The sequence below is a fragment of the Stigmatopora argus genome, chromosome 14 (assembly GCF_051989625.1).
Source record: "Stigmatopora argus isolate UIUO_Sarg chromosome 14, RoL_Sarg_1.0, whole genome shotgun sequence".
Taxonomy (NCBI): domain Eukaryota; kingdom Metazoa; phylum Chordata; class Actinopteri; order Syngnathiformes; family Syngnathidae; genus Stigmatopora; species Stigmatopora argus.
The window spans coordinates 16,924,565-16,949,660 of NC_135400.1; the positions used below are offsets into that span (position 1 = coordinate 16,924,565).

The 25,096-nt window shown below is 45.2% G+C and overlaps 2 protein-coding genes across 5 annotated transcripts; one reads left to right on the forward strand and one right to left on the reverse strand.

The window, feature by feature from the left end:
- Nucleotides 1-128: 128 nt before the first annotated feature.
- Nucleotides 129-24,537, reverse strand: brd4 (bromodomain containing 4). 4 transcript variants are annotated; one of them, XM_077619458.1, is made up of 20 exons: nt 19,187-19,834; nt 12,976-13,405; nt 11,939-12,076; nt 11,737-11,872; nt 11,296-11,654; nt 9,842-10,228; nt 9,642-9,770; nt 8,669-8,905; nt 8,346-8,575; nt 6,585-6,907; nt 6,420-6,515; nt 5,320-5,754; nt 4,199-4,590; nt 3,895-4,126; nt 3,714-3,820; nt 3,278-3,428; nt 3,065-3,192; nt 2,225-2,430; nt 1,867-2,158; nt 129-1,718 (listed from the first exon to the last, which is right to left on the reverse strand). In XM_077619458.1, exons 1-20 carry the CDS (start codon nt 19,282-19,284, stop codon nt 1,650-1,652), a joined length of 4,575 nt encoding a protein of 1,524 aa, XP_077475584.1. In that variant the 5' UTR covers nt 19,285-19,834; the 3' UTR covers nt 129-1,649. The 4 variants fall into 4 exon arrangements, with proteins under 4 accessions (XP_077475584.1, XP_077475586.1, XP_077475585.1 ...); XM_077619460.1 differs by lacking the exon at nt 19,187-19,834 and adding an exon at nt 24,487-24,537 and having other exon boundaries at nt 3,895-4,590; XM_077619459.1 differs by lacking the exon at nt 19,187-19,834 and adding an exon at nt 22,511-22,674 and having other exon boundaries at nt 3,895-4,590.
- On the forward strand, nt 23,128-24,185 carry pet100 (PET100 cytochrome c oxidase chaperone). Its single transcript, XM_077619483.1, has 4 exons — nt 23,128-23,246; nt 23,353-23,439; nt 23,516-23,548; nt 23,662-24,185. Exons 1-4 carry the CDS (start codon nt 23,220-23,222, stop codon nt 23,749-23,751), a joined length of 237 nt encoding a protein of 78 aa, XP_077475609.1. The 5' UTR covers nt 23,128-23,219; the 3' UTR covers nt 23,752-24,185.
- Nucleotides 24,538-25,096: the final 559 nt, after the last annotated feature.

The following is a 25,096-nucleotide window of genomic DNA, read 5'->3' on the forward strand; positions in this document are numbered from 1 at the left end:
CCCAATAAATACTGACTTTGACTCTGGTTCCCTCTTGTGGAATCCTCCCGGAAATAAAATTGAAATGGAGGTCCAATTTTTTGCATTTGAAAAGTTTCCCAGCTTTGCACAAACATGAGGGGACCGACTTATTTCTTTTTTTTATTGTTTTCTATAAAAGAGATGAGTTTTTTTCAGTGATCAGTACAGACTGAATCAAGAGATCTGGACAGACCACTTACATCATATCAAACAATAATCGCCCCATCGGAAACGCGTGTAACAAAATAAAATACCTGAATAAAGCAAACTCGTGGGCCGAGCCAGCACATTCTCTCCTTCGAACAAATGGCACGACCGAGAGCGGAAAAGGAAAGGGATGCCTTCATTGGAATTAGTAAAAAGGTGACTTAAGCACAAACAAACAAAAAAAGTTCTTCTGAAGTACTGTTTATTCTCTTCAATAGAACGCAAATATCTTAAAAAATAAAAACAAACACACGCGCACAGCCATTCGAACGTCCTCAATCACACGTGAGCAGAAACCAAAGCTAAATGTGTCGACGCTGAGACAAAAACGGGAAAAAAAAGAAAATAACTCATTTGGAAGTCCAGCTAAAAGCACATTTAAAAAGCCCCGACGTTGGGTCTCATATAAAACGCTCCTTTTTTCAGTTGTTTTTTTTCTTTTCTTTTATACACAAATGCATTCAAAAAACAACAATCGCCCCATTGGTCGAATATTACACTCCCCCCTTGACCGAGTGTAACATCGACCAAAAGGAGAATTGCCGTACAATAATAATAATATTAATAATACAGGCACTGGAGAAAAACAAACACCAGATGAGACGACTAAAGATGTACTCCGAATTTGATTTGTAAAAAGTTGATAGCAACCGTTAGCGGCGCGATTGCCGAAATAAAACCCAACGTTTTTGTTCTGTAGTGAAGAATAAAATGAACCCAAGTTGCGGAAAGTGAACCACTGCATCCTGTCAGGGATTTAAAAACATCACCATTACTTTTTTTAAATACTTGCTGGAGCTATCATAATGCATATATTTCATTTCCTTTTTAAAATCTTACCTACCAATGACATGATGTAGGACAGAGCGTAAAAACTGGTTTGGCATAGATCCGCGGGGTACGTACGTACACGAGGAGTGTGTCGGGGAAAGAAAATGTGGAGAAATCAACGCGAGTTATGGTAGGATAAGAAAATACTTCTTTTTTTTTTTTTTTTACAGTAGATGGGGTGACTGCTTTCACGTGTCGTCGTTTGTGTGAAATGACGGTCTTAAACAGGGATATGTAAAAGGCAAAAAGTGTACCTTCTCCTTTGAGAAATAGACATGATTTACAGTGTGAAATATACCCCGACAGGCCGTTTTTTTGTCTTCACATACGACAGACGAACATAAAAAAAAAAAGAGCGCCGGTCTCGCTTCTCAGTTCCAGAAAGAACCGCGCTCGAGTCTTGTCAGTAAATAATCAGAGCTTCGAGTTCAAATTATTGTCGTCGTTATTCCGCCGCCCGCCGGGATGAAGGAGACGAAAAAAAAGGCAGAGTGCCGACGTGAAAAAAAAAAAGTTTTTCCGTCTTTTTGTTTGAGTTTTTTTGCAGCCTGTCCCCGCCCCCTTTCCAAGTTGTCATTTTTCTTGCCTCCTCAAAAGATGTTTTCCTCAAAGATGGCCATTAATTCACTTTGGAAATTCATGTCAATCGTTGCTGCCATCTGTGGGACACAAAAAGGAATGCACTTTTTTTGTTTACGAGCGTTGATGTCCTTGGATGTCCAATCCATTTGAACGGGGAGGCTGATATCATCGATTCAAATGGATTGGACGTCTATTAATTAGTGTTCGACCCCGGCCGTTTCTTACCGCTTCTCGCCGTCTTCGCTCTTGCTCTCGCCGTCGCGCCATATCTCGCTGCTGGTCCAGCGGACTCTGCACGGCGACGGGCTGAGGCGGCGTGGGGGGCTGCGGCGGGGGCGGCTGAGGCTGCGGAGGCGGCGTCTGGACGGCGGCCGGCTGAGGTTCGGGCTGCGGCGCTTGCACGTGCTGCTGCTGCTGCTGCTGCTGCTGCGTGGGCGCCGGCGCCGCTTCCAGACGCCGGCGCGGCTCCTCGTGCGCCCTCCTGCTCGTCTCCAGGACGTCGTCGTCGTCCCGGTTTCTGATGGGCAGAAATCGCCGTTTAAAGGAAATATATATATATATATGGAAGAAAGTATTGACTTACCGATGTTTGTCCTGCTCCCGTCGCACGCGGTCTTTCTCGGCCTGCTCGGCCTGCGCTTTGAGCGCCTTCTCGCGCTCCTCTTTTTCGCGGGCGGCCCGGCGGAACTGCTCGAAGCTGTCGCTCGACGACTTGACGGCCGACATGGGTGTCGACGTGGATTTCTGGGCCAGGCTGGCCCACGAGCCCATGTTCTTCAGTTTCACATCCTGGAACCGCAAGGAAACGTTTGACACATTTGTACATTTGTACTACAAGTGTAGTCCGCCAAAAATATAGATTAGACGTAAAATACAACGAGAAAACATTTATTCTACTGTTGTACACGACAAAGAAAACCAAAACGTAGAGAAGGGTACCGTAAGGCATTTCAGGCTTCTTTCCTAACTTCAATGACTACACAGGCTAGGTGTTTTGATCTTGTTATTATTATTTTTTTTTAAAGTATTTCTTGTAAAACTGTAAGATTCAGAAACTATACAATATTGCACAAACACGAAATCCAATGTGTAGCCAATGCTAGCTGTTGCGCACGATGATTAGCGTTAGCAGTTAGCATTTGCAGCTAATATTACCCAATAGCATTAGCAAATAGCGTCCAGGTTATCTAGCCGCTAGCATCGCCTTAGCATAGTCATTGACGTTCTTGGTAGACAACAACAACTACATTAGCTCACGTTTAGGACAGCTGGCTTTCAATTTTTTCTTCTACAATGACCCATTTTGTCCACTAGGTGGTGCAAAGGCACCAGTAACAAAGATCATCACCCAAACAGTGAACGTAATAGCTAATCTATTCTATATTCTATTTTTACTCATGAGGTGGGTAATGAACAAAGTTACCTTTTTGGGTGCAGCGGGTGCCTTGGACTCCTGCTTGAACTTTTCCTTGTCCTGCAGGGCGGGCGGCGGGGGTCCGCTGGGCTCAGAGGAGCGGATGACGGGCCGAGAGCTGTCCATGGACTTCACATCTGACAAAGACCACCGCTAAATTAAATACCCGTGGTTTGGAAGGAAGAGCGTGAAGAAGAAGAAGAAGAAGAAGCCGAGCCTTACTCTGTTGGCCGAGGGTCGGAGGAACGGGCTTGCCGTCAGGATGCTTGTGGTGTTCGGGCCTGGCGGCGGGGTGGAACGACTCTCCTCTCATCGCTGGCGAAGGAGGACGTTTCTCCTCTTTGAGGACTCCTTGGTTGCCGGGCACCCTTTGCTGTGTTTAAGGGGGGGAAAGGAATCATTATTTTTTGGGGGGGGTGGGAATTGCTGTGGTGTGTGAATATGAAAAAGAATGACAAATGTCAAGACCTTAATGGTAGTTTAAAATGGTCAATATTTTGGGTCATGTACGGAAACGTGAATTGGTTCTGTAATATGCTGACATGGGAAGGATTAGGATGGAGAAATTTTGGTAAGAACTTTTGCTCCAATGTTTTTGAGGAAAAAGAAATGGCAAATGTGAATGGTGCTGGCGGAATGATGACGAATGGCCGCTCACCTTTTTAGGCTGCATAATATGTGGCGGAGACTGGTGGGACACGGGCGGGTACTGAGGAAGTTGTGGGGAATGCATCATGAGAGGAGATGGGTTATCCCTCATGTGACCTGCCCACACACACACAAAGCGTGAATATCCCCGATCGGCCGTGGCTTTTTGGACACTCTCCGCTCCCACTCACCCGGCATGAAAAGCTCCGGCTTGGGCGGCCGGGGGGAGAGCCGCTCCGGGGCCTGGAGGATCTGCTGCGCTTTGCTGACGGGAACGCCCGCCTTGTGCGGGGGCGGAGCGATCGGCGCCGAAACCTGCTGGTGGTAGCCCGCCGGCGCCGCCTGCTGGGCCGGCGGCGGGTGGCGGCTCATCTGCTGGGGGAGGGCCACCGGGGCCTGAGGCTGAAGCGGGAGCTGAGGGGCCTGGGAGGAGAGCGCGGCGGCTGCTTGACCCTGGACCGACTGCAGCAGGGACGCCGCCGTCGGCTGCCGAACCTGAGCTTGGAGCGACGGCTGGGGCTGCCGGATGGCCTGTTGCTGGAACTGCTGCAGGTACAATTGCACTTGGTTGAGCGGCGGCGGCAGCGGCAGCGGCGGTGGCGCCGCCGCCGTCGATGCCGCCTCCTCGTCGTCCTCCAGCAGCGCCTGCGGGGGCTGGGAAGACAGCAGGCCCTGGGGCGTCAGCGTCGGCGGGGACAGGGGTCTCTGGTGCAAGGGTTGGGGCGGGTGGAGGATCTGCGGGGGGAGTTGGTGAGGCGCCGGCTGCTGCTGCTGCTGATGCTGCTGATGCTGCGGCAACGATTGGGGCTGCTGGGGAAGTTTGGGATGAAGAGGCGCCGCCTTGTGGCTGGGTCGAGATGGCTGCTGAGGCATGGAGCTGTGTAAGGCTAAATGGGCGAAAAACAAACAGGGGCACGTTTTAGCCAAACAGCAAACGGCGATAGAGCGGTCGCTACCAGCCAATCACAGTCAAACTGTGGCAAATAATGAGTTCCTTCTTTCAAAAAAAAAACATTACGCCTTTAACTAGAAAGTGACTATTTCCATTCATTTGACTCATTCTTAAATAATATTTTACAGTGTTTTCTTCTTATGATTATTGCACGGTTTCCCCCCTCCCAGTGAATTATAAGCCTGGTGGGTTGCCAGGTAGAAAAGCTCAGAATTTTGGCAAGACCTTTGTTGCTTAATTGGCGGTCTCACCGTTGTCTTCTACTTTATCTTTTTCATTAATAAATAAAGGTATACATGAATAAATTGCTCCTAAAAATAAATATTCATGAATAAAAACAGAAATACATTAAGGCTAGTTGTTTTATTTTTCTATTTAATAGTATAGCCACTCAATTTATTTAAACTGGGACGACTGGCTGGGAATGTCCATCTTTCAGTGCCAATGACAACGTTCAGTTAAAGTGGCTGTGGATGACATTGACGGACGGCGCTGGGCGTCCACTCTATTTTGACTGAGTCTAAATGGATTGGACGTCTAGAGTGTCGTCATTGATAGCCCTATTAAGGCTTAAATTGATTTCCAATGAAAAAAAAAATTGAGGAAAGGCTCTAAATGGGATTTTTATTTTTATTTTTAATCTGAGTTTCTACAAAAATCCTACCTGGAGAGGGGAGAATCGGATGTTGATTGAGGAAAGGGTGCGTCTCGGGGGACAGGGGTCCGGGGGGGTTGACGCCCAGCTGAGGCGGCGGCGGCGACGAGGAGTTGCCCGCCTGGTGATGATGATGGTGGTGTTGGTGTTGGTGTTGGTGATAGGAAAGATGCATGAGGGGCTGGCCGAACGGGGGCAAGGACTCAAAGCTGTTTTCCAGCATGTGCGAAGACTCCAGGGCGGCCACCGGAGGGGCCATGTAGTCCACGGGGGGCGCCTGCTGATGATGATGATGATGATGCTGCTGCTGCTGCTTCATTGGAGGCGGAAAAGCCGCCGCGTGGGGGTGAAGCGTCACCTGGCCCGGGACGCCCTGGACCTGAGGGTGCGTCTTTTTCCCCTCCTTCGCCGATTGGAGCTTCTTCTTTTGGGGTTTTACCGGCCCTGAAACAAGGTTGCAATGAGATATATGTTTTCTTTTCTTTTTACATTACTCACACAGTCACTTTCACATGTTATAAATAATGCAGATCAACTTTTCTAACGGCTTTTCCCCCCACAAATTAGCCTTAGCTGCCAATAAATGACATGCTATGCTAATCGTGTTGATTTTATAACCATTTTATGACCCATTAGATGACATGGTGGCATTTTTTAACAATACAATGGTATTTCTCGAGTGGCATGTTTTTTTTTTGTAATTTAGAGTTGTTGTGCCGAAAGTAAATAAAAGGCAATTGAATATAAAAGAAATGAAAACTCATTCTTTCGAATGTCAGTTTAATAGCAAAGTACTTTTAAATAAATGGCAAAAAATTCAAATAGTCCAAATAGTTTGATATGATGACTTGAAATATTTTCAATTTTGCAATTCATTATTTTGACTGACGGTCTTTATTTACAATCTTTTTCCATACCGGCATGCACCGTTTAGGATTAATAATCGAAACCAAAATGTTGTGGTTTCCCAGTCAAAACGGATCAGACGTACATCGCCGTCAGTGACACGGAACAATCGTTCGATGCCAACCATCCCAGTTGAATTAAATTTGACGTCTATGACTCCGAATAAGCTACGAAAAAGGTTGGCTTGAGCAAAATGGACTAACCTGGAGCCTCACTTTCGCTATCCGAAGAGGAGCCGCTGCTTTCCGACGTGGACTCGGCCTTTTTGCTGGAAACCACCGCCTCCATCGCCTTCTCCACTGCAAAACAATCAACGGGACGTCGACGTGAGTGGAGCGGTCGCCGCCGCAGCGTCCCGAGACTCCCACCTTTCTTTTTCTTGCGAAGGCACGTGGACACGTAGCGTTCCAGCTCTCGCAGAGTGGAAGGTTTGAGCGTCTCAAAGTCGATCTCGATCTCGTCGGGGTTGGAGTTTTTCAGCGAGGGCTCCCTGGATTGAATGATGTGGACCACGCGGCCCAGTTTGTCACCGGGCAGCTTGTTGATGTCCAGGCTCAGCTGCCGCTTCTCTTCGTACGTCATGGGCTTGCACTTCTCCGACGAAGCCGCCGCCAACGCCGCCGCGTCCTCCTCCGGGATGAGGACGGGCGGCAGGATGGGCGGTTGGCTGCTTTTCGTCGCCTCTTTTTTACTAAGACATTCAACAAAAGATCGGATGTTTTAGACAACAAAATGGGATGGCAGTCTGACTGAAATCAAGTTCAAGTCCAAAATAAGTCAGCGCATGAAATGGCGTTAAGCTAGGGCTAATAACGATAAACGCATGGAAGTGTTAAGCAATCGTTTTAAGCTACATGTGTCAAAGTGGCGGCCCGGGAGCCAAATCTGGCCCGCCGCAGCATTTTGTGTGGCCCGGGAAAGTAAATCATGAGTGCCGACTTTCTGTTTTAATTTCAAATGAAGAGTATAAATGTATATTAAATTTCCTGATTTTCCCCCTTTTAAATCAATAATTGTCATTTTTTAAATCCATTTTTTTGTGTTTTTAGTTCAAAAATCATTTTGTAAAATCTAAAAATATATATTAAAAAAAAGCTCAAATAAACATTGTTTTAGATCTATAAAAACGGAATATTCAGGGCTTTTAATCCAGTTCTTTTAATCCATTTATTAAAAAAAATCTAAATATTATATCTAAAATGGTCCGGCCCACATGAAATGGAGTTGATGTTAACGTGGCCCGCAAACCAACCCGAGTCAGACACCCGTTTTAAGCTCTTAAAAATTGGTGCGAAAAGCAAATGTCTGCTGTCATACATAGATATCTATCTGAATGTTAATTAAGCAAGTGGAAATGTAGCTTTAATACAACATGTTTCTACACTTTTGCCTTAATGTTGCTGCTTAATGCACCATAAATCAAATAAACACAAATAAAATATCTAAAAATATTGGGTCAGTGACTAACTGAGGGTCTACAATTTATATCATGGGATAAATTGAATCCCTTTACAGAAACAGTTCGTTTGTTGTGATTGTGAACATGATAAGTACAAATATTTCCTCTCAAACGTGGCAGAAATGAACAGATTAGTTGGCAAAAAAAGATCCTGGTGTATAATATTGCGGTTTTGGCAATTTTAATGCGAGATCTTAATGTGAAATCAATTGCCCGGTCCTGAAGTAAATGCACAATACAGTAATCCCTCGAATATCGCGGTTAATGTAGACCAGACATGGCCACGATAATCGAAAAATTGCGAAGTAGGGTCACCCCTATTAAAAATATATATATATATATATATATAATAATTTTTCTTCAGTGCTGAGTTCTAGTTGCAAGAGTGGCTTCTGCTTACGAGTTTCCGCGTGGATTTTCACATTTTTATGAAATAAAAAAATTAAAAAAAATTTAAAAAATTTGTTTTCTTCAGTAAGAAATAAGAAAGGGGAGTGGCTTCAGCTTGCGAGTTTCAGCAAATGTCACATATTTATAAACTTTAAAAAAAATTAATAGCAGAAAAAGTGAAGTCGCGATAATCAAGGAATTAGGCACCCCCCCCCCCCCCCCCAAAAGAAAATCTATAAAGCCTTTTTATGGGCTATTTGTGAAGTCTAAATGAACCCACCTGGACTTCTTCTTGGGAAGCTCTTTGTTGTTATTGATACTGGTCTTGGTCCTCTTGGAAAGCTGGGAAACGGGCGCCGCCTCGTGGATCTCTTCCACCAGAAGACTGGGCATGCCGACTTTCCGCTTGTGTTTGTCTTTCTTCTTCTCCTTCTTTTCCTTCTCCTTTTTCTTTGGTTTGCTGGCTTGAGGCTGCGAGAGGGCCGCCAGCTGCTCGTGGACGGCCTTCAGCTAGACCGGGACCGGGGATGAACGAGCCGGGATTTAAATCTGGTGGTACGTTTCGTTTCGGCCGCGGCCACAATTGGGCTCTTCGCCACCCACCTGTTCCTGGAGCTCCGCCAGGCGATGAGCTCGCTCCTCCTCCTCCGAGTCGTCCGTGGACGACTCCGACTCGGAGGAGGAGTCGCTGGAGCTGTCGGAGGAGGAGGCCACGCGGGCCACGGGAGGCTGAGGTTTGACCGGGGCCGGGTGGTGGAGCGGAGGAGCCGGGACCGCGGCGGCCACCGCCTTGCTCTCGGGCTCGTCGGGCATCTTGGCCAAGCGCATCTCGAATACGTCCTGGGAAACAAAAAATGGGGATCCGTCGTCAGCGACCGGCGTCTGAACCGTTTGCGACTCGCGAGCTTTAGCGTTCGCCGACGGCAACGGATTGGACGTCTAACGGCGTCGATGGCACGGAATGAGTAGCAATGAAAGCAACAACAAAAATGACATTTTTGCCAAAGCCACGTTTCAATAGGCCTGCCTCAACTAAATTATTCTTATTCATTTTACTCTCCATTTTCTGACAAATTGTCCTAATTCTTAAAAGTAAATAGCCTCTGATTTCCATAGTACTAAAAAAAAGGTCATTAAATCTAAATAAGACCATTTGCCATGTCCTTTTACTTAAAAAAATATTCATAGTTGAGTTTGATTTTTTTTAATAAGGGACAGCACATATAATAATATTGTAACTACATTTAATATATAATACTATTGTAACTATATTTACATATATATATATATATATATATATATATATATATATGTTCATTAAAATGAATATAAATATCTTCATTAATATTATATTTTTACATTTACTTTAATTTACTTTTACTATTTACTTTACGTTACTAATATAGTTACATATTATTCAGTCCATTGTACAGCCTATAAGGAGAAAAAAGGGATTTACATATGCACAAATTTGATATCTGTGATTTACCAAAACCAAGTTTGTGGTAGACCTGCAGAAAAACAGCCCATTTAACCCAGAACAAAGTTTTAAAAAATTAAAGAAAGATGTATTTACCTGCAGCTTGCGTGCCATGCCCACCACCTCGTGGTCGGGGGGGTTGTACTTATAGCAGTTGGAAAACATTAACCGCACGTCGGCGGCAAATTCCTGGGGATCCCGGTATTGCCTGCTCTCCAGTTTTGCCTAAGGAAAAAAAAACTGAGGGAACGCGCCGAGACAAACGAGCGGCGCAACGCTGGGGCCGCAAAACCCACCTTGATGCTACTGAGGTCCATGGGGTGCTTGATGATGTCGTGATAGTCGTGCAGGCCCAGCATGGCCACGTCCACGGGCTTGTAGAAGGGCCAGGCGTACGTGGCGTGTTTCTTGGACAACATCTCCCGCACCAGACCGGAACAGTATCCCAGTTGGTCTTGCGGGGGGGCGGGGCTGTGGCCGCCACTGGGCCCGCTCAGTCCCAAGCCCATGGCCACTTGGTGCTGCGAGTCGGGCGCTTCCTTCTTGATGACTTTGGCCGGGCGGGCGCTCTCCCGCCGGGGCAAAGTCTTCCCGGACTTGGACTCGGCCGGCGAGGACTCGCTCAGCTGGTCGTTGGCCGTCGGGGTGGTAGTGTCTGCTTTCCTTTTCTGGCTCTTTCTTTGCTGGACCACCAAAAAAGGGAGACAAATTGTTGTTGTGAGGACTCGGCCGCTATCGAACCCTCGACCTCGGAACGGCGAGGCCACTCCACATCAAATCCATTTTATCATGTGATTGTTTCAGTGCCGTTGACTGATCTCTTAGTCAAAATTCTCGGCTGAATCTGATTAGCAAATATTCATAATACGTATTTTTCCATTATATATATATATATTTTTTTTTTTTTTTAAAGCACGAGCAAGACAGTTATTCATATTGAATGATTTGGTAAGAGGAATTCTTCTTGCTTCTACTACGAAATTATACATTTGATATTTATTTGGTCCTGTTATTTCAGAAACAGTTCAAATTGATTAACTTGACTTACTCTAGATTGAAGAGCCTGCTCAAAATGGTAATAACAATAATCATCGGTTATGGGCCCTTTGTCATTTATTTTCTCTGTTTGTACAACATTGAGATGTTTTGTTAAATTCATATTTGGTTAAGGATGTTCATTGTAATTTAGAAACTACTTTTTCGAAGTGGCCCTTAAACACGCCGCGTATTGCGTGCAATCGAGCTTTTTCAGTGAATAAACACAAAACAAAACCGCAGTTGACTCACGGTTTTTGGGCACCTTTAATTAATAGCGTAAGAACAGTGGGAAGGTTTTCCATCTGTTCCCTTAGTTTGAGTAGGATAAACAGGGGTAATCACAAATCTAGTGTGTCTAACCTCTAGTGTCATTCATTTTGAACATTTTAACCTCCGACCTGGGTTCAAATCCAGGTCGGTCCACCTGTGTGGAGTTTGCATGTTCTCCCCGGGTCTGCGTGGGTTTTCTCCGGGTACTCCGGTTTTCTCCCATATTCCAAAGACATGCATGGTAGGGCTGATTGGACACTAAATTGCCCCTAGCTAAGAGTGATTGGTTGTTTGTCTCCTTTTGCCCTCCAATTGGCTGGCCACCAATTCAGGGTATCCCCCGCCTCTGGCCCCAAGTCAGCTGGGATAGGCTCCAGCACCCCCCGCGACCCTAGTAAGGATAAAACGGTTCAGAAAATGAGTTAACAATGGCTGCACTCACTTTGGTCATGGCGATGGGGTTTTGCAGCATGGGGGCGGCGCTCTGGATCGACGTCGGGGGAAGGGAGATCTGAGCGGGGGGAGGCACGGAGGTCATCATGGGAACTTGAAGAGTGCAATCCAATTGGCCCAACGAGTAGGGCGCTCCGAGATGGCCCGCTAGCGTCGGCGGCGCCACGTGGGACGGGATGCCCTGCATCAAAGGCTGAGGAGGTAGAGAAGGCGGGCCCTGCGCCAGTCCTCTGCTCTGAGGCGGCGCCGTCGTCGTCGTCGCCGCCGCCGCCGACAGGTTCGACAGTCCTCGCGTTTGAGGCGTGGTGGACGAAGGGTCCGTGATGGCCCCCGGTTTCAAGCTGAGGCCTGGATACGATACAAGAAGCGGCGGCGTCAGGCGGGAAAAGCCAGGCGGGCGGCGCCGAGACGGCGACTCAAAGGCGCCTACCGGCGTCGCGCCGACCCCGGCCCCGGCCCTTCCCCGTCATGACGGCGATCTCGATTTCTTCCTGAGGCATGTCGGCGACCTTTTGGAGGAAAGCCTTCTCCAGCGCTTTGGCCATTAAGACGATGTCGTCCGAAGGCTGCCACAAAGCAGCCGTCAGTTGGGATTAGCAATGGATTAGCCAAATTGCTAGCGAGTGCGCTACCTTATTGTACATGTAGCAGTTGGTAAACATCTTGTTGAAGTCTTGGATACATTCTTGGGCATTCCAGTAGTAGCTGTTTTCCAGCCTCTTCTTGATCGTTCCCATGTCCATAGGCGTTTTGATGATGGTGTAGTAGTCCTGACAAAGGAATCATGATCAGTTTACGCGGGTTGACCAACGTTACGGGAGAAAATTTTCCGCTGGCTAACGGTCCCTTTTCTCTTATGTCGCCAAGACAAGCAGACGCAAATGACACTTGTGTGACTAATGGCGTAAGAGGCCTTGTGACATCACTGCGGAAAACTCATCAAAAGGGGTTTCCTACAAGCTTAAGAGAAATGACTATTACGGGATGCTTTTAATACGCCGGCCAAAGAATTGTTTCGAAATATTGGAGTGACATCGCCTCGGAAATTAGAACTAAACTTCAAATAGGTGAGTTTTTACAGTCAAGAGCTTTGGGATAGGATTTGCTTTATTTGAAGGCCATTTGTTGGGGGTGCTAAACTCAAAGGACGTCCAATCCATCCATTCTTTCGCACTCCCGGTGGAAAAGGATTGGACGTCTGGCCGGTCAATGGCGGTAAGTGAAACTGCCAGTTTAAGTGAATTGGACATTGTTAATAGCAGGAAATTTAGCATCCCTTTTTACGGTAAATTATGGATCATTTCCAATTGATTTTGAGGGACTTTCTGGGACGTGACTTTTTATATTTTTATATTATTTATGTTTTTACTGGGAAAACCCACTTTGTGGAGTAGCACCACCAATTTCATTATACGCAGCTGTGTATAATGACAATAAAGGCTTTTGATTTGATTGATTTCTCATTCGATTGCCGGATTTTGACGGATTTACAAGCAACTTCGTATTGATTTTGGGGCATTTTAAGATTCATTATTAACTCGTCGGCTGCCATCGAAGGCGCTGTTTTACGTAGCGGCTGGCGGGGCCCACGTTTGACACCCTTGGACTAACGCAAAATAATTTAGTTTTGAAACTTCTCCGAGTAAAAATGTAAAAAAAAAAGACCCACCGGCAGATTGAGTTTGATGGAATCCACGGGCAAATAGAAGGGCCAGGCAAACTGGTGCTTCCACAGGGACTTGACCACCACCTTGAGCAGGTACTGCAGCTGATTGGTCTGGCGCTTGGGCCGCTCCAGGTTGATATATTCCGGGGGAGGAGGGTTGCCAACGTTGTGGGGCGGCCCCTGGCTGCCGCCGCCGCCTCCGCCGCCACCACCACCACCGCCACCGCCGCCGCCACTGCTGCTGCCCGACATCTGCGCTGCGTCCAGGCCGTCCCCCATTCTGGCGAGGTTGGGCATGGGCATGGGCATGGGCATGGGCTCGGGCCCCGGCGCGGGGGGAGCGCTGTTGGCGGTGCACCAGTTCAATCTTGGCCCCGGCACAGACTCCACTGACAGAGCAGCGCCGATCCCATTGCACTCGTCGCTGGACTCTCTGGGGACGAGAAAAGAGGACGCAACTTGACTTTGGATGTTTTGGCATTCTTTGGGAATGCCCACTCTTTCAAGACAAATCAATCAATACTCGCAGGATATCCACTTGTAAGATGGCCGTCAGTTCTCTTTGTATACAGATTAAAAACAATAACTAGGTCAATCATATTTGAATGACATCGCCCAATTTTTTTTTTTACGTGTCACCCACCAATATTTCCATTTGCATGTAGCTAATCTCGGGGTTAAGGTCATTATTTGTAAATTTTAGCGATAGCATTAAGTTTTAGCGATAGCATTAAGTTTTAGCAATAGCATTAAGTTTTAGCGATAGCATTAAGTTTTAGCGATAGCATTAAGTTTTAGCGATAGCGTTAGGTTTTAGCGATAGCATTAGGTTTTAGCGATAGCATTAAGTTTTAGCGATAGCATTAAGTTTTAGCGATAGCATTACGTTTTAGCGATAGCATTACCTTTTAGTGATAGCATTAAGTTTTAGCGATAGCATTACGTCTTAGCGATAGCATTACGTTTTAGTGATAGCATTCTGTTTGCATGACGTGACTTTTAAAAGGGTTATTGAGTGCATGTAACAGTCAGTGGTGGGCGATATGACGATATTATATCAGGAAGGACGTACGGCTCGCGAGTCATAACTGGCTCATATCTCGGCCGACGCCAATTTTAACTTGTTTTGCTTTTAATTGCCAAAAGTGCCACGTGTTGTTATTTATAGCCTTTTACACAATGATGTTTAACTGCACGTTTGGATAAAAATGGTTCCAAAAAGGAATTTGGCTAACAATGTTTTATTTGGGGGGGGGGGGGGGGGGGGGGGGGGGGGGTTGGGGGGTTCTGGGGGTTTACATAGTAGAAATGTGATATATGAGGAAAATGGTTAGTCATATGCAAACTAGGCTTAAAAAGAAGTCATGTTAAAATTGCGATTTTTTGCAAATTATTTTTTTCCCCTATAGTCCAATTCTAAAAACAAAGAAGTCTCTCAATACACAATCACGTCCTCTTTACTTTGGCATGCGGTTACGGCAGGCGCATCCAAAAATATAACCGGAGCATTTCCGCGAGAAGGCCGGAGCTCAAACATTGGGCGCATTGTCTGCCGGTCATCCCATTCTTGATGAGTCACCTCGTGGGAACAAGGAAGCAGTTTATGTAAACACATGATCGCCGCCGTCGGCACCCCCGCCTGGGGCGTCTAAAATAATCAGAGGTTGCGCTACGTAATGGCCACCACGTCTGGATCGTCTCGGCTTGGCTTTGAATTCTGTCAAAGAATTTTTTCGCCGAATTATGGAAGACAAAAAAGCAGATTAAATGTAAGGCGGTGTCGCGCTTGTCGACGCTAATTGCATTCCTGCGGATGGAAAAAAATGTGTCTCATCAGACACGTTTGACCTGAATTGACACGGCGCGATTCATGCACCGTATTTTCCGCACTATAAGGCGCAGCGGAGTATAAAGCACAGCTTTAAGGAATGGCACGTTTCAGAATTTGTTTCACATGTAAGGCGGACTGGATTAGAAGACGCAGTAGTAGTAGGGCAGGGGTGTCAAACTCTTTTTTTGTCGCGGGCCACATGGTAGTTTCGATTACATCCGGAAGGCCGTTATGTCTTCCAACTAGGCTGCCAAAATTAATCGATTAATAAATTGACAGATTTCTCAATCGTGCTAATCGATAGATCATTTTTGGACATTCAAATTAGTACACATTTTTGCAATTATTGATTTAAAATGAGGAAACACGGGAAATAATCTACAATCTTCATTTGAATTTCATCATAAAACAAAAAGTTGGCACTCATCATTTACTTTCTCCGGCCACACAAAATGATGTGGCGGGCCAGATTTGGCCCCCGGGCCACCACTTTGACACATGTAGTATAGGGGATTGTGTTCTACATACACTAAATTTTGCTGTAGTAGTAGTTTTAGTGGTTAGGAGTTGTGTAATACATAAACTATATGGCGCTATGCTAAAGGGAATTTCATACCATGATTAACTGATATTGATTCATATATAAGGAGCGACCTGTGTGGAATTTGCATGTTCTACCCGGGCCGGCGTGGGTTTTCTTTGGGTACTTACTCCGGTTTCCTCCCACATTTCAAAGACATGCATGTTAGGCTGATTGGACACTCTAAATTGCGCCTAGCTAAGACTGATTGGTTGTTTGTCTCCTTGTGCCCTGCGATTGGCTGGCCACCGATTTAGGGTGTCCGCTGGGATGGGCTCCAGCACCCCCCGTGACCCTAGTGAGGAAAGCGGTTGAGAAAATGAATGAATGAGTAAATATAAGGAACATTGAACGCGCACCGGCTTTTTTTTTAGGAAATGGAAGTGTTTTAGTTGCGCCTTATAGTGCGGAAAATACAGTAAGTTAAAGCAGATCCAAGTAGTATAGGAAGCAGAAAGATGACATGACATTTTCACACAGATACTCAACACCCTAGAGAACATACTGTTGGTCAATCAAAACTTCAGGAAACGCCCTTTAGTGCAAACCTATTAGTATGACAAAAGATAATTAACAGAAACAAATGTAGTCATGCAGAACTTGCGTCCATTTGTTTTTTTAAACTGTTGTGGGAAAAGTCACTCCGAAATGTTCGCGTGTGTGATACGGCGAGCACGTGGACAAAAGCAGTGGATGTTGCTTACATATTTTATTTGCAAGTCGTGATAAACAAACGGAAGCTGTTAGTTTAGGACGGCGCTTTAATTGCTTCCAAAGTCCCTGTTCGTTTGCTATGAAAAGCAGAGTATTATTACCAGGGGGATCTAAACAGGAAATGTTCTTTTATTGCCACTTAACATGTCGTTGGGTTCACACAAAATGATCATAAACAGCGATTACGAAGACAAACTGACAATCGGGCAGTAAAGCTGGCGTTTTTTTTAAACGAGTACGATGAGGCTCTTCCTCGCTTACACGCCATGGAAAAAAAAAGGCGAAATCTTGGCTGGTGTTGAGTAATGCTTGGCGACGTCGTCCTATTCGCTGCTGAGCCCCACTTTTCGACTCAAGTCAAACATTTCAGATATGTGAAATATCTCACTGGAAAATATTATTTTAGGAAGAAAAAAGTGCCAGTCTTGAACACGTCAAACCTTGTTTCACCTCTGTGAGCAAAGATGAGCTTTAAAACTGTTGAACTTCAAAGGAAACAGGTTTGCGTGGGTTTTCTCCGGGTACTCCGGTTTCTTCCCACATCCCAAAAACATGCTAAGCTAGCTGGTTGAACCCTCTAAATTGCCCCAAGCTGCCTCATTCTGCCCTGTGATTGGCTGGCCACCGATTCAGGGTGTCCCTCTGCCTAGTGCGTCGGCCTCACAGTTCTGGGGTCGAGGGTTCAATTCCCAGGTGGGTCCTCACTGTGTCTTTTTGCGTGGGTTTTCTCCGGCCAGGTATGCCAGTTTCCACCCACATCCCAAAAACATGCTAAGCTAGCTGGTTGAATCCTTTAAATTGCCCCTAGCTGTGATTGGTTGTCCTTTGTCTCCTTGTGCCCTGCGATTGGCTGGCCACCGATTCACGACGTGCCTCGCCTCGTGCACGTAGTTGGCCGGGATAAGCTCCAGCAACCCCTGAGACCCCCGTGAGGAAAAACGGTACGGCTTACCAATATGACGTGAAATAGTACTAATATTTGTTCATTGGAAAATACTTTTTTTTAACATATCTATTGTTGAAATGTGGAGATGGAGACATACAATGACCGCGTTTCAACTGGGAGCGACGCGATACCAATCCAGCGCGCGTAAATACTACATTTAGCGAGGGCGATCAAAAAGCTGACTTCCTGCCACTAGCGTGTCCTACATGGCCCTAAGCTCTGGAAGAACTGTTGAACTTTGACCCGGTCATATATCATCGCAGACTGCCGTGGAATGTTGAAGAGAGCGGAAGAGGCTTTAAGCTAGCGGGGTTGCGGGGGTGCGGGGGCGGACATCTCGTGCCGAGCGGGGACTGCCAAGGAAGCAAGATGTCGCCGGCTAAAGGCTCTGAATCATTCATGGACAGGAAGACTGGAAGGAGGGTCACGCACAGGTGAAGAAGAAGAATTAGAACAGCGTTAGGCCTTAAAGTAAATGCTTCAATAAATAATGGCATTTTGGCTAAGGCTAATAAAAAATGTACCACAACAGGTAAGTTTGGTTTTGCTAAAATTAGCGGCCTGATGCAAAATATCCGATTTTACGTCCTAGTTTTTCCGGAAAATATTGCTTCAATGCCAATTTTTTTGGCCTAGAAAAAGGGCAGGCAAACATATAGCTATAAATATATATAAAAGCATGATAAAGTACAATAGTAAAGAAAAGTGGAATTTAAGAAGCTAGCAGCTACCACAACAAAAAGTGTCATCTTTTTTTTTCATTGTGACGTGAAATTGTTCAATCTTGACGATATTGTTTGATGAGTCATTTTGGAAGATATCCGAGGCAAAATGGCCGACGTGCGGGTTTAAACAAACAGTTGTTGCATAATTAGGTCAAAGAGGCGGAAGGCAGGTGAGGTCATTTTCAGGATTGGATTAGCCAGAAATGATTCATCACTGGGACGTTGACAAAAGGGGGCGTAGTGACGCAATCAACATTTATAACCACGACTGTCTCGTTCCGGCGCAGCCGTTGGAGGACAGAAACTACAGAAAATGAAATATATTTTCACCTCGACGCGTATTCCGCGGAAGGCACAGTCAATCTAAATCGGCTGTTTTAAATGACTAAAAACATTCCCTAGCTGAGCACAAAGCCATTTTGCATAGAACTGACCTCTCCCTCCCGGGACACGGTCGATTGGTCGCCAGTCTTTTGGTCATTGGTCTTTTGGTCGGGGTCTTTAGGTCGCCCGGAAGTTTGGTCGTCATCTTTTGGGTCGCCGGTCTTTTTTGTCGCCGGCCTTTTTTGATCGGCCGATCAGGCGCCCAAAAGACCGGCGACCCAAAAGACGACGACCAAACTTCCGGGCGACCTAAAGACCACGACCAAAAGACCGGTGACCAAAAGACCGGCGACCAATCGACCGCACACGCTCCCAAACGACCCCAACATTTGCTAGATTGTTTTTGTTTTTGCACGGCAACAGGACTTTCCCCCAACAAACACTTCACTTCAAACAAAGATGAAGAAAGCGTTCCAAAACGCATCCAGCGCCAACCCGACTAAAGTCCAAGGGTCCACCCGAAGCCGCCCTAAAGCCAAGACACCCCTTTGCGGTCATTAGACGGCGTTTACTGTACACACGACGTGACTCAGATAGGTTAACCGTGCCTTCGAATAGATGAAAAGGAAGGAAGGCTCTTTCACGCTTAACTTGCAGCTGGCCGCGATATGCGAGCCAAAGTCGGTGAATCACACACACACAACCCCCTTCTTCCTCTGTGGTCCCCCTCCCCCCGTGCCCCCTCTCTCCCACCAGGAGGTAGGTTCAGGGCTTCAGGGAAAAAAAAACAAAAAAATGTGGGTAACAATGTAACAATACGGTCCTCAAAGCGAGACTTTTACAAACATCCGAGGGTGAAAAAGTGCCGGTCCGGCCACGTCGATACGAGAGATAGCGCTAATCGCCACATGACAGTCCCAAGAGCGCTAACTGCAGTTGACTTCTCCTCCATTTCCCAACACGCGTTTGCTGGAACTAATTAAGGTCATCCAAGTTGAATTCTTCACCGACAAAAAGAAAAAAATAATAACCCCTTAAGTCGGCAGTTTAAAAGTACAAGTTCCTCCGAGTTCCGCACCCTCGGAGGCAATTACCTTTTGACAGAGACCGAATGCGCAATCTTTTCCAGCAGGGCGTCCAGTTTTTGGAAATCCAGCAAGTCGTTGGATTTGGCGTGCATCTTGTAATCCATTTAAATCGAGCGAGGCTGAGGAAAAACCACCGGGAGGAAAGTTTCTCTTTCCGTTTCCGTCATCCGGCTAGCGGATTCAAGGCCGAGGCTCGGGCGCGTGTCCCGAAATCCCGGCCGACATGACGGGCGGGTCCGCCGCCCGGTCCGAGCGGAGAGGGGTGGGCTATTCCGGGTTGCCGGGAAGAGCCGCGGGAGCCTGCGTTAGCTGCGCCGAGCCGTCTTCTCTCTCCCCCATCCCCCTCTCAGCGGCGCCAGGGCCCAGTCGCCAGAGGCTCTCGGCTCCATTGTGTCTTCTTCGGGGGCTCCCCAACTTCCATGAAAATCGGCGGCAGCGGGCGGGAGGGACGCCAGGCTGCCCGAGACCCCGGAGAATCCTCCGGGAAGACGTCCGCTTGGATTCTCTCTCTCCGTCTGTCTGTCCGGCTGCCTCTGTGGCAAAGGAAGGCAGGCTGGCTGGCCGGCGTCAGAGCAGCGTGCAGTTTCTCAAGAGGAAAAAATGGCTCTGCTGCTTCCTCATTGAGTGGAGCCTCAGCCCAAACACGCAAACCCCTCCCTCGCCATCCCCTGGCTGCTTGCTAGCTCCACCCCCTCTGCGTGTTTCCCCATCAAAAGCTGTAGGTTCTCGTTTTATCGCCCAGCTCTACCTTCAGGATAATAACCTTGCTGTATCAGTCACTGATATTTGGACGGGGACAACACTAATTCTAACCTATCTTGAGAGATCATTTAACGGTTACTAATTTACGTTAACAATTAATCATTAAGTTATTTTTATCCGATTATGGTAACTAGTCTGTGCTTTTTAAAACCGTTCCAGTGCTTATAAATGTTCTTTAACTGAAGAATTTTTTTTTAAAAATACAGCATGTACAAACTTAGCCAGAAAGCACTACCCTTTAACGTACAATTATCGAACGGACATTACCGTTGTCTTCTTTCCTGACAGAGAAATCATTTTGTAAAACTGAAACATGCGATAGAACAATGAATAATGCACAAATGTAAACTACACAGTGTGTCATTTGAAGAGCAGAGCACAACTTTTAAAAATGCAGCTAAGTAACATTACTTGAGCGCAAGTGTGAACAAACACGAATGTCCACATTCACAGTCATAGATGACACTTGTCCAAGTCATAAATAAGCAGTCATAAATTAAACAACAGTTAGCTCGTCATATTAGCAAAGAAGGACGGCATGCATCAAACTCAAGACTTGGCGATTAAACCGACAGAGCGAGGGTAAGCGACACCAAAGCTCCACTAAGTGACAACAAAGCACCACAAATACAAACACGCTATCAAAGACCGCCAAATATTTGTTACTTTTCTCCTAGCGTAGTGGCGGCTATGCAGAACATTTAAATAGCGCTGACGAAATTTGGCAACAAACTATTTTTTTAACGCTACTCTTTGTTTTACGACAGGGTGCGTTACAAACTTGTTGACGAAAAAACCACGGGGCAAATAGAGCTAAACCACATCAGAGATTCACAACGTAGACGTATTCCAATATTCAAAAGGTCAACCATACGGGCACTTTGAGGTCCAGCTGAAATGATTAACGATTTATTTCAACTTTCAATAGCCGGCAAGCAAAATGCCATATTATGTTGTCGTAAAAAACAATTGTTTTGCCTGATAAACAAATGATTGCAATATCGTATTTGTCTTATACAAATTGAAACATCGCCATTAGCAAACATGAGCTTGCTAAAGAAGCCAAAAATGTATCTTTTGTTTTACCAATATGAATTACATGTGCTTTATGATTGGTTTCAGAGGATGTAGGAAGCATGTTTAAAACAAAGGTTGCAATAAATTGTCTTGGCCTGCTCATTACCCGGGCAAACTGTCCGCGGTCACTCATAACTGGGACAAAAATTGAGTTTCCATAGCAACTGGAGAGCAAAACCGAACACGGCATCATAACAAAGACATTGGGGGGGGATAAGACTAAGAATAGCGCCCTCATCAGTGGACAAAATGCTAAACCAGGTTTTTTTCTACCAAGAGAGGCAAACATTTGCTGTGCTATGTTTAAAACTTTGACAATGCCCAACCATCCACTTATTTCGATGTGCTTCTTGTTTCTCATAACGTTGGCCACGTATCGGATGAGGACTAGTTCCTAGAAATGGGGCGACTCGGACTCGAGGGCATAAATATGTGATTGGGCAATGATATTAATCGTTTTAGTCCCTTGGCTGGGATTTCTTCAGATCTGACTTCAACACAACTTTAGCAAGAGTCAAAGTCTGGCATAAACAGCAGGAGGACAAGTAAAACAAAACAAAAACTCTAGGTCAAATGGAGTAGAGATGCTCTAAAACAGGTCTAGCCGCTGACTTTGAACGAATGAGTTCAACTCGTACGCTGCATAAAATGCCATTAGCGTTATTACATCAACGGGCGACCATGACAAAGTCCAGGATGTGTGCAGAAATCAGATTTGCTGTTTCTAAGAATAGATAGAGCAAGGCCACTCTGCCATGCAACGAGACCACCGTGCTGTTTGCACACAAACACACCGAGATCAAAGCAACGGCTTTCCTTCATTACGTTGCGTAATTAAATCAACGGCTAACGAACGACTGAATCTTCGTAGGGACGCAGATATTAGGCCACGGTGCCCGGTTTAGAAGCAGTTTGGGGACGGACGGACACAAAAGTGAAAGCCGGGTCGCTGATGTCACACAAAGGCGCCAGGGAGCACAATTCCGAGGGTTTTAAATGATATTCCGAACCCTCGACACTCGCTATTTTCCTTCGCTGGCCCCTTTTTGAAACAAATAGCCCGAGCGTGAGTGTGCGCCATCATCACCGTGACGGCGTCACCGTCTCCCACAACACAAGAGTCGACGAGCCAAGTAGCCGTAGCCGCCGAACACGGTGTTCTTGGACGGCGTTTTCCCGGCTGCTGGAGGGCACAATGGGGGCTACGATATTTCATAAGGGTGCGGGATGTCAGACAGAGCCACGAGACTAGTGCGGTTATTGTCTCTTTTTTTCTTATTTTGTAGACAAGTGCCAGCGAACGTTTGGCTAACGAGCTAGCCTAGCTAACCGGAGCAGGCCCGCAGTGCAAGTCAACGCTCGCCGGCTATCAACGTCGTCCTATTTCGAGTTTTTTTTGCGCCCCCGGCACCGGGTTCCACATTTCTCACTCGCGCAGTTGACAGACACGACACAACCGAGGGAATAAGAGGTGGAAACAATGGCGTTTACCTGGGTTTATCAGGTTGCCAGGGCGCGCGGGCTCTTTCTCTCCGAGGATCATGAGCACCTCTCCTTTTCGGTGACGTCACGTGGTTTTTTTTTTCCCCAGTCGGGACGTAATGAGCGTGACCGTCGACTACATTTGGAGAGGATTTTTACGCTTAACGTCAAATAATATTTAATTTTAAAATTATATTTGGAGGTTCCTGTGACAGGGAATTTTGAGGTGCTAATTTGAAACCTGCGTTTTACATTGGTAGTCGTTCAGGCGAGGCGACTCGAGATTGTCGTAAAAATAAATATATTTAAAAATAAACAATTGAGTCGTTGTGATTATTTTCAACTAAAATAGCACAAAATACATTAAATTAGAATAAACATAAAATCAGTTCCGACATGAAAGAAGCGTTACAATGAAATCGTCTAGGTCGCTGCGCCCCTTAGTGGTGAAAAACGTATCTACAGCTATTGTAATGTAATTTTTTTCACGATTTAAAAATACATTTCACATTTCTCAAGATGAAAATAGTACAAAATCAGACGTTAATAGGAACGGATGAATATGCGTTGAAAATCGTGTGCGTTATTTATTATTTTATAACTACGTTATCGTAACATGTACGCAGGCGTATGGTCTCTGTCGTGATTGGTTCTCATGAATAACCCGGAAGTAGTGTGAAGGTCTCAAGTTTAGTTCTGTCCTGAAATTCACGTCAAAATGGGCGTAAAAATAGAGCTGTTCAAAGTAAGTTAACTTTTTTTTTGTTTAGGTTCCAATTATTACAGCAATGCTAGTCATGGTTCTGTCGAAATATGCTATTGTTTGGTGTTTTTCTTGTGTCTTCGTACAGATGATGTTGTATTTGTCCTTCCCTATTACCATGTTTTGGATCTCCAATCAAGCAGAATATTTTGAAGAATACATCGTCAAGAGAAAGGTTTGTTTACAATTACCTAATGTAGAATGTCGTTCCGTTTTTTTCCTATTCTGATGGAATATTTTCTAATACACAGAGGGAGATCTTCCCTGCTGACGAGGGGCTTAAAGTAAGTGTCCTTATCGCCTTTCACCTGTGTTTTTAGTATTATTTGGCATTTTCCCTGTGCTCAAAGTATATATGAAAAGTGAGCCATTACAAATATATATTTTTCATTTGCAGAGGAAAGAATTGGAGGACTTCAAGGAGCGAATGCGAGTGCGAAAGGAGCAGCAGCAACTTAAGAAAATCTCTATGCAGACCGAGAACTAAGGATGTTTTGGGAAATGTTTTTCTAGTAAAACTGGTGGTAATGTGCCAGATGAGGACACATGGAGGGGAGAAAGACTTACAACTGGACTCTGATCGGACATAGTGCACATACTATGTGAATAAGGTTTATTTGGTGATGCACCAATTTAATATTATACATTGTACTCATCATGATGGTGTTATCTTGATTTTGTTTTGTTTCATATGCTCACTGACTCAATAATAGAAATATAACATTGTGCTGATTTTCAATTGTATTTATGAAAGAATGCCATTTATGTTTTTCAGGCATTCATTCGTCAAGGCAGGCTTTTATTTGATAATTTTTGGGGGGGTTGCTAATGTTCTACTACATTAATGACCATCGCGTCTCCTGTCCTCAGAGCCTACTGACGCCCCTGCGCATAAGAATAAAGCTTTTTTTAAACTTGAAACTGTTTTCTAAATACCTGACTCAGATATATGAAATATATAACGAATCAAGGTATTCACGAGAATGGAGAAGTGCTTTAGGCCAAGGTTAATACAACATCCTGCCGCTAGAGAGCAGTGAGCTCGAACTAGGATATTGACAAATATTCTTGGACGGTAGTTCATACGTGGGTTACAATTTTGCCGTACATAGTATTGGTATGCATTACTAAAAAAAGATATACGTATATCATCTCATAAGAAGCTAACAATTCATCCTAGGCTGATTATATATTTTTAGTCTGTAAATGAACGTATACTTACAATCATTGCGCTTCCTGAACTGCAGGGAATGTCCGCCATCTTGAACGCTCAGTTCAAAGGTTGTGAGGCGTTCAGTTGCCACTGTAAAACTGGGAAAATTCATTAACCAATGTGCTCTCCGAATATATAGACATTAAACGTACAATTATTACTAAACGCTTAGATATTTTAGTGTATTTAGAAATGCGTTTTTAACATCTCGTCAGTCATTTCAAATGTGAACGTTATACTTTTGTAAGCATAGTGCTAATTCGCATATATTGATTAAAAAACAATGTATTTTACTTTTCTGGATATTTCCCCTTAAGTTTTAAATAAAACATTCCAAGTGGCTACGTCCTACTTGGGGAAAATTCACTAATTTAGCATTAGCTATTTAAAAAAAACTAAAAAATTAAGAAGAGCAATTATAAACAGCTACATCTCTTATTTTGAACAAGATTCACTATTAAATCAATCTTCAATTATGTGAATATGTTATTCACTAACAATTCAATTCAACAACACTAATGTAAATCTTGAAATCATACGAAACATATTTTGAAAAAGTTTAAGACTTGATTCAGATGGTGCAATCTCTCTTTCTTTTTTTATTACATTTGACTATCAC